This window comes from Photinus pyralis, unplaced genomic scaffold (genome assembly GCF_008802855.1).
Source record: "Photinus pyralis isolate 1611_PpyrPB1 unplaced genomic scaffold, Ppyr1.3 Ppyr1.4_LG2, whole genome shotgun sequence".
NCBI classification, from domain to species: Eukaryota; Metazoa; Arthropoda; class Insecta; order Coleoptera; family Lampyridae; genus Photinus; species Photinus pyralis.
Genome location: NW_022170403.1, coordinates 42049087 through 42061580, shown reverse-complemented (window position 1 = coordinate 42061580; position 12494 = coordinate 42049087). Strand labels below are relative to the sequence as shown.

The 12494-nt window shown below is 35.7% G+C and overlaps 1 protein-coding gene across 1 annotated transcript in view; it reads left to right on the top strand.

The window, feature by feature from the left end:
- LOC116163074 (protein sickie-like) overlaps window positions 1-12494 on the top strand; it is a gene marked incomplete at its 3' end in the record, with an annotated part of 118791 nt that overhangs the window by 89620 nt on the left and 16677 nt on the right. The window contains 7 exon segments of the mRNA XM_031476920.1: window positions 982-1367; window positions 1419-1535; window positions 1583-1811; window positions 1861-2004; window positions 2079-2105; window positions 3960-4162; window positions 4218-4369. Of these exon segments, the coding sequence (XP_031332780.1) occupies window positions 982-1367; window positions 1419-1535; window positions 1583-1811; window positions 1861-2004; window positions 2079-2105; window positions 3960-4162; window positions 4218-4369 (1258 nt within the window).

Sequence of the window (12494 nt, the reverse complement as noted above, 5' to 3'; positions counted from 1 at the left end):
CATATTTATCTTGTTTAACATGTCTCTCGTCTCTTTGGCCGCTTTTCTTAGTATATTACTCAATCTCTTTTCATCTCATTCTCATTTAGTTACTCCTATGTGCATTTATTACTATTTCATATTTTCCTTTTTATTATATTACTCAGTTATAAGCATTACTTGATTATGTTAATTCTAATTGTATTCAGGGAGTCGGTGGAAGATCAGAACATGCCTGTGCAGCAACTGAACCGATAACCCCTGTGGTTTCCATTTCTTTAATTTGGTGGAAATAAACACATTATTATTATTATTTTTTTTTATAAATTTTCCTCACTGTCTGTGGATAAAGCTAACAAGGCTTTCGCAAAACTTATTACTTGTGGACTTGTTCAATGCATTACTGTGTCGTCAAATGTACATGGGTCGGCTGAGTTGTCCCGCGTCGTGGCCCGGCGAACCTTGCGACGCTCGTCCGAGGGCAGGTGGTTATTATTATTATTATTATTACTATTTATTATTATTATTATTAAAATGCTTCTCGGGAGGAATACCTCAAAATTTGTTATAAGAGGAATTGCAAGAATCCTTCGAGATGAAACTCTGTCTTTAAATAACTTCCAAATGAACGCCGTTACCACACATTAAATGGGGAAGAAGTCTGTACCTAAAGGTACCAAAAAAAATTTTCCTGTCCCCATCTTTTTTTGCCCCCATCCAGAAACACCCTTGATAGTTACAAGTAAAATAATACAAAATCGGATGCAAAAATCGCGGAAAAAAACGGAAATAACCTTTGATGTTTTTCTTTGTACTTGATTTAAAGATTAGTTTGGTTTAGAATTCTTAATCCACATTAATTTGCCTACTTTTGATTCTAATAATCCAATTAGCTCAATGTTTCGTATGTATCTCTGAATGTGTGAGAAGCAGAAGAAATATGCGCTTCTGCAATTTATTGAGTATATAAGATATTTTATTAATTTGCTTTTTTTTGTTTAGAAATCCCCGAGTACCTGGAAGCCTCACAGTGTTGACAGAACAATCCTCAAGAAGGGGGCGTGTGGAGGAACCGCCACCTCCACCCGCCCCTAGGGTTTCGTCCAGATCATCACGTAATGCGGCACAAATTCAAGATGGCAAACACGGACAGTGGAAACGATACACGGACTCTCCGGGAGTAGGAAGTCCACCGCCCCCACCCGCACCGGCACCTTCCAGTCCTACGGGCAGCCGAAGAGAACGGAGAAGCAGTCCACATGGCAGTAAAGAAAAAAGTTCCAAAGTCAGAGGGGTGCCACAAAGTTTCGGGTACATCAAAAGGAATAGCAACTCAAATGGGACCAACGGAACTTGTTCTGTTAATGGAACTTCTCCCCCCGCGACAGGTATTTGGAATTGTTCAGACGCCTCAAATACGTACCTAACAATCATTCCAGCTGCCGCAACACAAAACTCTTCTGGAAAAACCGCTCAAGTTTCCGCCGTACCTCGAACCAAAGTTAAAGTATCTGGAGGTACACAAACTTGTTCCAGCGATCTTCAACAGCCTCAAAGTAAGCGAATTTTCCCTATCAACTGAATCACTAATCGATATTGATAGAGACCCAATACAAGAGCTATTCCTTAACTGGTAATACCGCAAATCAACTCAGCCAATCGGTGAGGGAACGTTTACTAATGGGCTCACAAAGTTTACCCAAAGGTGCCGGAAGTGGACAAGAGTATGGTCTCGTGCTAAGGCAAGCAAGGGTTAAAGCTAGCGATGGATCTTTATCTGACACTCAAGTTGTCGATGTATCTAGTCCATACGCCCCGTGGCTGAGGCACAGGTAAATCATACGTCATCGTTACGCAAAATTTAATCGTTTCTTGTTTTAGCAATACTTACTCCGTAGCTCCAAGATTATCCGAAACAGATAGTTTGGAAAGCTTATCTAGTATACCTGGTCATCGTGGTAGTTTAACTCATACACGATTACTCAGAGATTCTCCTTCTAGGCTTAGTAGAAGTAATAGTATTAGGTAAGGCGTGCAAGGTTGAACGTTTTTTATATCTATGACATACCTGTATACAAATACGTTTTTCTCCACTACAGCTATCTGAGAGATCGGACATTTCCAAGGTATAGATACAGGAGGGAAAGAGCAATCATAAATCAAACTGAAGTTAATGTTTTGTTTTTGTTTCTCCTCTTTTAAAAAGTACCAATATTTCAAATTATCATACATTTACATATCGAATTCCGTAGGTAAATGCGTAGACTTGTTTAATACATAATTTAGTCATCTGTCTGTACAGGAAGTAGGCATAGGGATTTACATGTATTGTTTTTCCCTATGTCTACTTTTAAATGACAAAATATTCTGAAGAGCGCCTAATTTTATGCAACCAAAATAACTTCTTAAAACAAACAAAAATCAGGCTGTGTTAGTTACTTTGTTGCTTTGCCTTCACAGAAAATAAGTCTTACGCTCCTTAAACTGTTACAGGCACTATATGAGAATATCAACTTTTTCTAATGCATCGCACACAACAAACAAAAATACGGAAGCCAAAGTAACATGACACCGTTTTGAAGAATTGATTTTGGTTGCATCTTGCAGAATTTTGTCATTCAAAAGTAGACATAGGGAAAAAACAATGTAAGCAAATCCCTTGCCTACTCTTAATAAATATCACTGCATACAAATTTTCTACTCTGCTACCATACACAACAAAACCTTCTGGAAGACTCTTGTAGGCAACTCTTGGAGACTGGTTGAAAGGGTTTTTTGTAATATAGTAGCTCCTTGTTAGGGGTAGTCCATAAATAGCAATAATAAGAATGCTTCAATAACCAATATTTAATAACTATAATAGTATCCAAAATACATCTAACCTACATTCTCTTACGTACTACTAGAGGGCGCCAGTAACCTGCCTACTTTACTATATTTTTAATTATCCATAAAAAACTCTGCAAGACAAGTTTATTAAACTTTAACGTCAATGGCTTCATGGATGATCCGTCCATCTAGAGAGTAACAGCGGCAGTATATTTTCTGTTTCCATTTTGTAACCAGTATCCATCATGTGGTGGAAAGCCAACGAGGAAGATGGGTTTAGTTGCTTCTTTGAATATAGACTACTAATCAAAGGTTGCTTGATTGCCAAATTGTGTTCTAGTGCTGTTATGTTTGTTCTATGATGGATTTACACCTTGGTTTTCAGGTTTTCACCTCATATTTAATCTTTAGCGTTTCTTAAGAGTTGTTGTATTGTTATAAAAATTGTTTAAATATCTTTCGAATTTTGGTCTTGGCCAATTTTTTAGCGATCTGTAACACTTCTGATGTACAAAAGAATTTTGGGTTCATCGATCCTGGAGACAATTTTTAAATTTTAATGTATCCAATTCGATTCTTGTTTATAATTTTTCTAACTTGATTAATTCGCTATATTTTGCATTTCATTCATCATTTTATTAAATAAAGTTGCCAACTATAATGTGTCTTATAGTATTATTTAAATTTAAACAATGCTTATAGGTAACGCTATTGAAACCATATTTGAGTGATCATGCCTAATACGCGTGGAGTGCCCCATGGATCAATTCTCGGTCCAATTCTATCTTTTACATCAATTTATATTTCAATTAGTCCCGTATGGCTGTGACTGAAGATTCAAAAAATGTTTCTTGTTTGTTATTATCGACCAGGTGTGTTGTTATTCACTGCATTGGTTTTTTTATGGTTAAAAAACAGAAGGGGGAGTAGTATTTTGTCTTTAGTTTTCAAATGTTTAAATAACATTAACTTCAGTTCTGACTTCACCATGTTATACCTACTGCTTGGCACATTGTAATGTCCGCTTTTTGTGTATGCAGTATTGATAACGTACCTATACACACATCGACATTGTTTTTGTTTGAAGAATTGCTTTACGGTGTGAAATTCATTGGCAGTCAACCCGTTTGTATAGCCACTATTTGTTTTAGGTCGACAAAATCTGAAAAATTGTACCCTTCGATGCTGCATCGTAACACTGAACCCGACACGGAGCCATATTATTGTCTACCCGTTGGTGCCGTCCTTAGCCATTGGTCTCAACCGACAAGTCCCGCGCCCGGTTCCACACGAACGTTTCCTTTATCACCGACACATTCTACTCCACGTCACAGCATTCCTAAAAATGACGATGGTTTGTGTAGTAGTAGTACTCATCTAATATTTCAATTAAAATGTAATTCTTGTAGTGCACGGGTCTTCCATCAGCTTAGTATCGACCGCATCCAGTTTATATTCATCCGCGGAGGAGAAACAAGCTCACGAAATCCGAAAGTTGCGTAGAGAACTTACTGAAGCTCAAGAGAAAGTGCAGACCCTCACCTCACAACTTAGTACTAACGTAAGTAGTCTATTTTTCAATTGTTTTGTAGCTAGTTTGAAAGCGTACAAATTGTTTCATCAGCTACTGATGACGTGGGATTCTGATGGAGTTTTTCGCCGACACTTTCTTGAATTAGAGACTTCTGTCTTTGGCCTAAAATGCTTTGCAAGGAATATTAAAAACAAGCATATTGTATGTCGCATAGACAATACCTCACCAATGGCTTGTATTAATAAAATGGGCATCAGTGCTCAATTTCAAAAACCTAATCGTTTAACTAGAGGTTTGGCATGGGCGCATTTCTGCTTCTTATGTAAGGTCGGTTGAAAACATAGATACCGATCGAGAATTGCGCAGAGCCCTATCAATAGAAACGGAATGGGAACTGTTTGACCTTGCATTTGGGAAAATCTGTCACACGTTCGGTTACCCGGTCATTGATTTAATTGCGTCTAAGTCAAACAGAAAATGTGATCGATTTATATCTGCACTGGGTCAAATTTTAAATTTTGACGTAAGTGATAGCAGTCCTATTAAGAGATTTTTTAAGGAATTTAATTTAGATCTAATTTACCAAAACACAGCCATATATCTGGAACCCGGCTATAGTTTTAGATTTCCTATCCGAATTGAATAATGAGGAAATATCTTTAGATTTGTTATCTAAACCTATCTGTTTTTGGCTTTAGCAACTGGACAAACGCTTTCTAATATTTTAATGGAGGACATTTATTTATTTTTATTTATTTAAATAATTTGAGCTGCCAACGGGTCAAGCCCACACAAGGCATCTACAATTTACAATGGCAGAAAATAATAGGAAACTACAAAGAAAACTATAAAGAAAGCTATTTATAAACTTAACTGACAACTTTCATAGACATTCATAGACTGACAATCGTTCTGTTTTTATATTACTTTTTATCAAAGATATGCTTTCATGAAAAACATCTATCCCAAACTGTTTCGCTCCCCGTGCCATAACGATTTTAGAAGACAAGATTGAAATCAAGATTCCCTCAAGGGATTATGACCTCTGACAAAAATCGTTATCAGCTGTTGCGTATTCCATTTTTTAAGGAAAAGCTATTGATTTATGTGGCCATACCATTTAACATACTTGGTTGAGCCCGTCACCCTAAAACCACCCCTTAACTGTGATAAGTCTACCTTTTTTGAAATTTGTCTTAATAACTCTAAAACTAGGCATTTTAAGAACAAATGTCAAGGGAGAAAAATTTGTTGTAAAAAGGTAGCTTTTAATCTCTCTTCGGCCGGCTGGTTGGCTGGCTGGGAGTAAATGCGGGCCCGTAGAACAACGCTTGTGGAAAGAGGAGGAGTGTACCTACGGAGGAATGGGGCTTCAAGATCTGGGGTCAGCGACATCTTGGCGCCATCCCCGAGTGTTATACTAACGTGGTGATTTTTCAGTGTTTTTCTATCTTCTTCTATACTTTGGCGATTGTTTTCAAATTGGTTCTTTGGAAACGCGCGCGCCGAACTCCTGACTGACAACATATTGTTTTTTTTTCGGAGAGGCGAATAAACCACCTTTTGCAAGGCGCGCGTCTTTGAGGGGTAATCGGCTTCGGCTGCCCAAAAGTTGCCTTCCCCTGTGAATTTTGTCACGCGGTTTAAAGCAACACTAACTGCAAGTAGGAACTAAACGGAAATGAGGTGGCGGAAAAGTAGAGACGCCCACGATTTAGGTGGAGGTGGTCACTTCGAAGACCCCCTTACAGAAGGCAGTATTGAATTCATCATGTTTTAGGCAACCTAAGTGAACAGTTTCCGGCGTTTAATCGTAATACTTATTTAGAAAATACCATGTATTTCGATTAAGTAGTTGAATGAGTTGCTGAAATTTGCGCCACTGAACATGTAATAAATTTGATGCATACCTATTTGGTATCAAATTTTCTTCTCTCTTGACATTTTTTCTTAAAATGCTTAGTTTTAGAGTTTTTTAGAACCAAATTTCAAAAAAGGTAGATTTTACGCCACTTAGGGGGTGGTAGCGTTTTTTGAAGCGCAAACAAATGATTTTTTATGGAATGATACAACTGGACAAATAGTGCAATAATAATTATTTGTACAACTAGAGAAGAAAGTGAAGTGAGAAACATTTTCTTCTCCAAGTTTTTCACATAATTTTTCCTGAAATTACAATCAAAATTCAAAAATTGTCGTATCCAATAATAAAGTTTGACACATAGCAATCTAGATACGGGTATGTTTTAATTTTAAATGTCATTATTAAGATTAACGCAGCAATTGTTTTTTTACTTTCCTCACTAGAGAGGAAAATCACATTTTCTTCACCCTTTTTAGAGACGAAAGTAGTTGTTTCTAAAGTAGTTTCGGAAAAATGTATTAGCGTCGATAGTAGTACGATTTCCTCCTAAAAAGTAAAACCCATTTGTAATTCAAAAACGGACATTCGCCATTCGGGTAAAGTATGACGATGTGCAAAAAATCGGACCCCTTTTCCATTTAAGATATTGTATATCTATCAACAGTAATAAAGTGTATTATTGCATTAGTTAATCGGAATACATTTCTAATTCAGAGACGTGAACAGTTGCTGACAGCTGACAGTTAGGCATTTATTGAACAAAAACAAGTTTTTCTTTTCGAATAAAGTTGGTTCAATACGGAATCTTGTGATTTTATCTTGGAGGGGTTTATCTATTATTATTATGATACAAAATAGAATGGGCAGAAATCATATAATTAACCTGATTTGTGGGTGATCTGACATTCAGTATAAAGTACGCTAATAAGATCAAGAATCCGGTTTGCTTTCGATCGTATAGGTAGGTAGGTACGCAATTTCGCTTATTAGAAGTGCGTACTATTGGCATTGGGAGACGTAGGTACTTCACATAAGTTCCTAAACAAACGTATTCTTTCGGAATGAGAAACGGGTGATTATAGGATCGGTATAGGTACCGTTAACCGTTACAATGGCAAAAAATTGTTTTTTTATCTGGCACAGTTATGTAAAAATGTAGGTAGGTAATTAGAAAAACGATTAGAAGCGCACTTTTGATTAAATTCAGACAGCTAATTTTTTTTAGTGAAATGAGCCGCTCTGGATCTTTTGACAATATATACCCTGCGTCCAATTTATCAAATTTGATCTCGATATTCATCAATTTAATCGAATGGCACCATAATACCTTGATGGTTCGCACGTTGAAATAATAAAAGGTGGACCTCAATCTAATGTCAGTAGGAAACATTCAAAATAAATTATGGGTTTTTACGAAGACAAAAGAACGGTTTTGAAAAATACGCCATTTCAATGGTGGTAGAGAATTTGCTTACAAAAATTGATATTCTCAGATCTACTTTTGGGGATGACTTGTGCCTTTTTTTAAAATAATTCCTAGTCACGATCCACAACTCGAAATTCTATGGTATCCACTGATCTGGAGGTATTACGAGTAGGTATCATGGGCGATTATAGAACATAAAAAAGTACCATTTTGCAAAAAAAGTACCAGTGGATATTATTTTTTGTTTAACTAGTCCGTCATTCTGTTGCAATTTTAGTGACACAAAAAGAATGCAAACCGGCGTCCGTCTGGCTAGTTTGAGAACACTACCTTCGTTCGAAATTTAACAGAACCCGAAAAGACGACGTTGTTAAGTTAGCTTCTTAAACGGCGCCACAATTATCCTTTAAAAGGGTCGTAAACACTTGAGCTACCAGAAATGTACTTAAAAGTACATTGAAGCATCCGTGACTCGATGCCGTTCTTTACCATTAGTTTCGGGACCTAACGGTTCTCGGTTCCAACAGGTGTTACTTTTGCTTTTTCCTTGTCCTTGTGGGCCGAATACAAATACCTACGTCTTGTGTACCGGTAGATTGCATTGTAGTACTAAGATGTAGAGAAATCAATCGACATTTTCCAGGTAGTAAACCGGTCGTAGTACGTGAGGGATCATCTAATTATGGTAGTAAGAGGCGCCGCCAAGTGTATTTCTTTATTTGTTGCGCGTTCGCAAATTTTCTATATAACGGCAGGAAGAGCTCGACAAACAATTAGATAGTTCACAAGCAGCGGGCGAAGATATAATTACGGAACTAATTAATTTAATCATTCAATGTTAGACTTTCTTTATTTACAAATCGTCGATATTAAGAAAGACGTATTAGGTCATATCAAAATTCTGAATGACCCGGGCCAGTTTATTTGACTTTCCAATTACTGCGGCCGTACACGTCGTCGTGCCCCAAGTAATCACGCTTGGCCCATTATTATTTAACAAAAAAAAAATCGTTTCCCTAGCCTGGTTATGGTGTTTCGACGATTGATGAACAGATGATGTTTACGACACGGTTTATTTATGTAGATTTGAAAGGAGTCGAAACTATTTTCCGTTTAGTAAATTTTATTTGGTTACAACAAATTTACTACGTTTCGTTTGTATTCCTTCCATCGGGCCTGCTTAGAGTATAGCGTTACTGTAATCAGTCTTCATTCGGTCCTCGAGCTTTAAAGAGCGTCTGTTTTATTTGCTCCCTACAAAGTTGACGTATAGTTAAAATGTGTTTTAATTAAGTAGTTCTTTTTTGTTGTTGAACGGAGCGCTTACATTTACTGACGGTGACGCGGTAGCAAAAAAAAGTTGAATGAAAAACACTTTATTTGTGCTTGTGTAATTAGACCAATTTGCTATAAATTGAACTTTTGTGCAGCTTACCATCATTCAAAGAACCGGAAGAGAAGAATAATTGAAACATTTTTCTCATTGTAGTTCTTAATTAAAAAAAGAATCGTCACATATTTGGAACACATTTACACTAGTCCCAGTAGCGGTTTCGCTTCAGAATTGTTTTTAGGGTAGCTTTATTTCGGTAATACTATTCCCAAATCAATATCTCTATAAGTGCACCAGTTACTTTGGGAAAAAAGTCAAACTTAGAATCTTAAAAATTAACAGTTATAACGCCCATCATATAAGAAAGTCATCAAAGAATATACGGGAATGAAAATTTTCTCATCGTATATCATTTGGCTTAATACTTTACTCAAGTGCCACTTTACCAATACATCAATAGGTAGTATAGGTACTTAAAGTATTTACTTTGCAACATCACGCTTCCCATTTTGCCATACATATTCGATGCAAGGCGAATCAATATTGCATAAATGCACCCGCTCCCTTATTAAATTAAATGAAGTAAAGTGGATATGAAAGGAGCGCTAACACCCTCGGTCCATTAGTTTATTACATCCATAAAATTATGAGTCAACAGTGTTATTGAACCTGTATGTCAATATAAACAAAACGCTCTCTTACTTTAATTAAGTCTAACTACATGCAAAAGCTCGTAGTAACACAATTGCTCGATTTATTTTGCAAAACTTTAATTGGTAACTATCGTTATCAAATTGGATACGGGTCACGACGCTCAAGGCTGCCTCGCCTCGTCTAATTTTTGTTTAGTGTCGCATCAGAACGTGTGCGGCTACCTTTACGGTCACTCAAGACAATCTAGTGCGATTGAGTAATGTGCTTAATATGCCGTGTTCAACAGTGTACGATGGTTTCGCGACGATTAGAAGACCAAGAGTGGGACCGCCGCGTGCACCACCACGACCACCATCCCTCGCGTGCGTGCCGGAAGATCCCAGAATTGGCTTCCACCCCTCGCAATTCAATAAGCCGTCAATTCCCTGGTGGGAATTGGCAACGAGACAGAGCCGTTATAGATCCTGCCCATCTTTAGAACTTCACGTAATTCTTTTTTTTCCTACTTTTGTCGTACGTTAAAAAAATTAATCATTCAAAAAATCAAAGAAGTGCTGCTGGATATTTCCTTCTAGTAGTTTATGAACTACGTGTATGCATTATTAATAAGCCGTATATGTCGGGAATATAAATTTACTTCGTTTCCTAGCTTTTATAGATGATTGCTTATTTTCCTGAAACGTGTTTACTTTTTCATTATCTGTTGTTGATAAATACACAAACAGAATTTAGCAAATACCATTATCTTAATTGCTAATTTCATATATAGCCTTAAGAAATGCCAAGTTTAATAAATACCGAATTCTTTGAAATGATAAAAGTTAAGTTATTCCAAACGGAAACACTAGTTCGATTGTGCAAAAAATTGGACATTGGAGGTGGACCTTTTTTAAAATAAAAAATCAATTATCAAGGTATCGTCTGCATCCGCTATATTTTTTTTTCTTTAAGTCAAAATAACTTAAAAACCATAAATGGTAGATCTCGACATGTGGGTATCAAAAGAACTGAAATTTCACGTAGAATCCAAAAATTCAATAAAAAATAGGGGTTGCCATTTAAAATAACTGAGTTAGTAACTACTTCTAGTATTTCCGGAAGTGTAACCTTTTGAAAATATTTTACATCGATTCGGCCTGCAGAATAACTACCTACTAAATACAAAATTTCAAAAACCTACCTATTTCACTTTCCCAAAAACGTTACTAAAGCTCCCAAAAAAACACCCGGTATACGTATTTTCATTGTATATCAATATATCCTACAATGGTATTATCTATGTAGAACGTGAACTATATGGTTTATATATACAGGGTGAGTTTTTTTTTTTCATTTTAAGCATTAGAATCTCGGGTACCGCAGAGATTCGGGTAAATGAGGAAAGAGTTGTCGTTTTAAGAGCTTATTCAAGATATGCTTTTGTTTTTCGAAAAAAATCCACAGTGAACTGGATATGAGCTAAAACAGATTTAGTGATTTGTCTTTTACTTAAATGTTGTAGAATCGTTATTGTTAGAAATACAGAAGTATTCCAAGACCAAAAATTGTAGACCTTTTTCCGCTTAATAAGGTACATTTATTTATTTCCATTCTTCTTTTATAATATTCGAGTTAGTAACGCAAACTTACATTTTTTTAATGGCAACCATAGTTGGCTGTGACATTTTTAAAAAGTGCATTTTTTTCTGTTTACAATTATATAAGCTCGGATATAAGATTCATTGTAGTTACTTTCACAAATAAACATGATACACAACTCGGACAACTGTTTGTATTAAGAGTATACTAAAAAACGAGGTAAAAACAGAGCGAGAAACAGAGCCATGGGAAACTTTCATAGTGAATTTTCGAAGATGGCCTTTAAATATGTTAAATGTGCCACAGTTACACTATTACCTATTTCACTAGATATTGTTTTCCATGGCAAACTCTGTTTACTTACGTCTCATAATTTAGCAAGACTTATGTGATTATAAAGAGAAAAAAAAATTTTTTTAATGTCAAAGCCAGCTATGACTACCATTTAAACAATTAAAGTTTGTATTATAACTCAAAAATTGTAAAATATAGAAGGAACCTTATGTTAAACTGAAACATTAAAATGTCTAAAACTTTTATTCGTGTCATTTTGTTGTATTTCTAATAATAACGATTTTACAACAGGTAAATGAAAAATCACTAAATCTGTTTTTCGTTCATATTTAGTAAACTGTTTTTTTTTTTCAAAAAACAAAAGCATATCTTAAATAAGCTCTTAAAACAACAACTCTTTCCTCATTTAACCAAATCTTTGTCTTTTTTTTTAAATAATAATAATAATAATATATTTGCTGTCAGCAGATCAATAGGTACCATTGATATTGACAAAGTCACATTAACCGTACATAAATTTTGTATAAAAACACAAACACGTAGGTAAACTAACACTAAACAATAAAGTCACTCACTTTATATAGCGCTTTCTCCAGTAAAAATGTTTTTAATTTTTGTTTAAACATGTGTGGTGACTTTTCCTTAGTTATACTGGGAGGCAGCGCGTTGTACCTACATCTTAATGCCACTATGCGCGGGACTTTTTTTCGTATTTAGCAGAGTTATGATTAGGAATGGACAGGGATGCACCTTTTCTTATATGGTTTCCGAGATCCCAATGCTTAAAATGAAAAAAACTCACTCTGTATATGAATAGGTATAGGTATAAAATGGGTCTACACAAAAACGTATATCGTACTACCATAATATTTGTATTATACTATGGTACTACCAATAAGTACCTAATTTATCCTATCAAAGCGCTTTAAAACCGTTTTTTAAACGTAGGTAAGTGTATTTTCTGGGTTAATTGTGCCCAATAATTTAGCACAGTATTTTATTT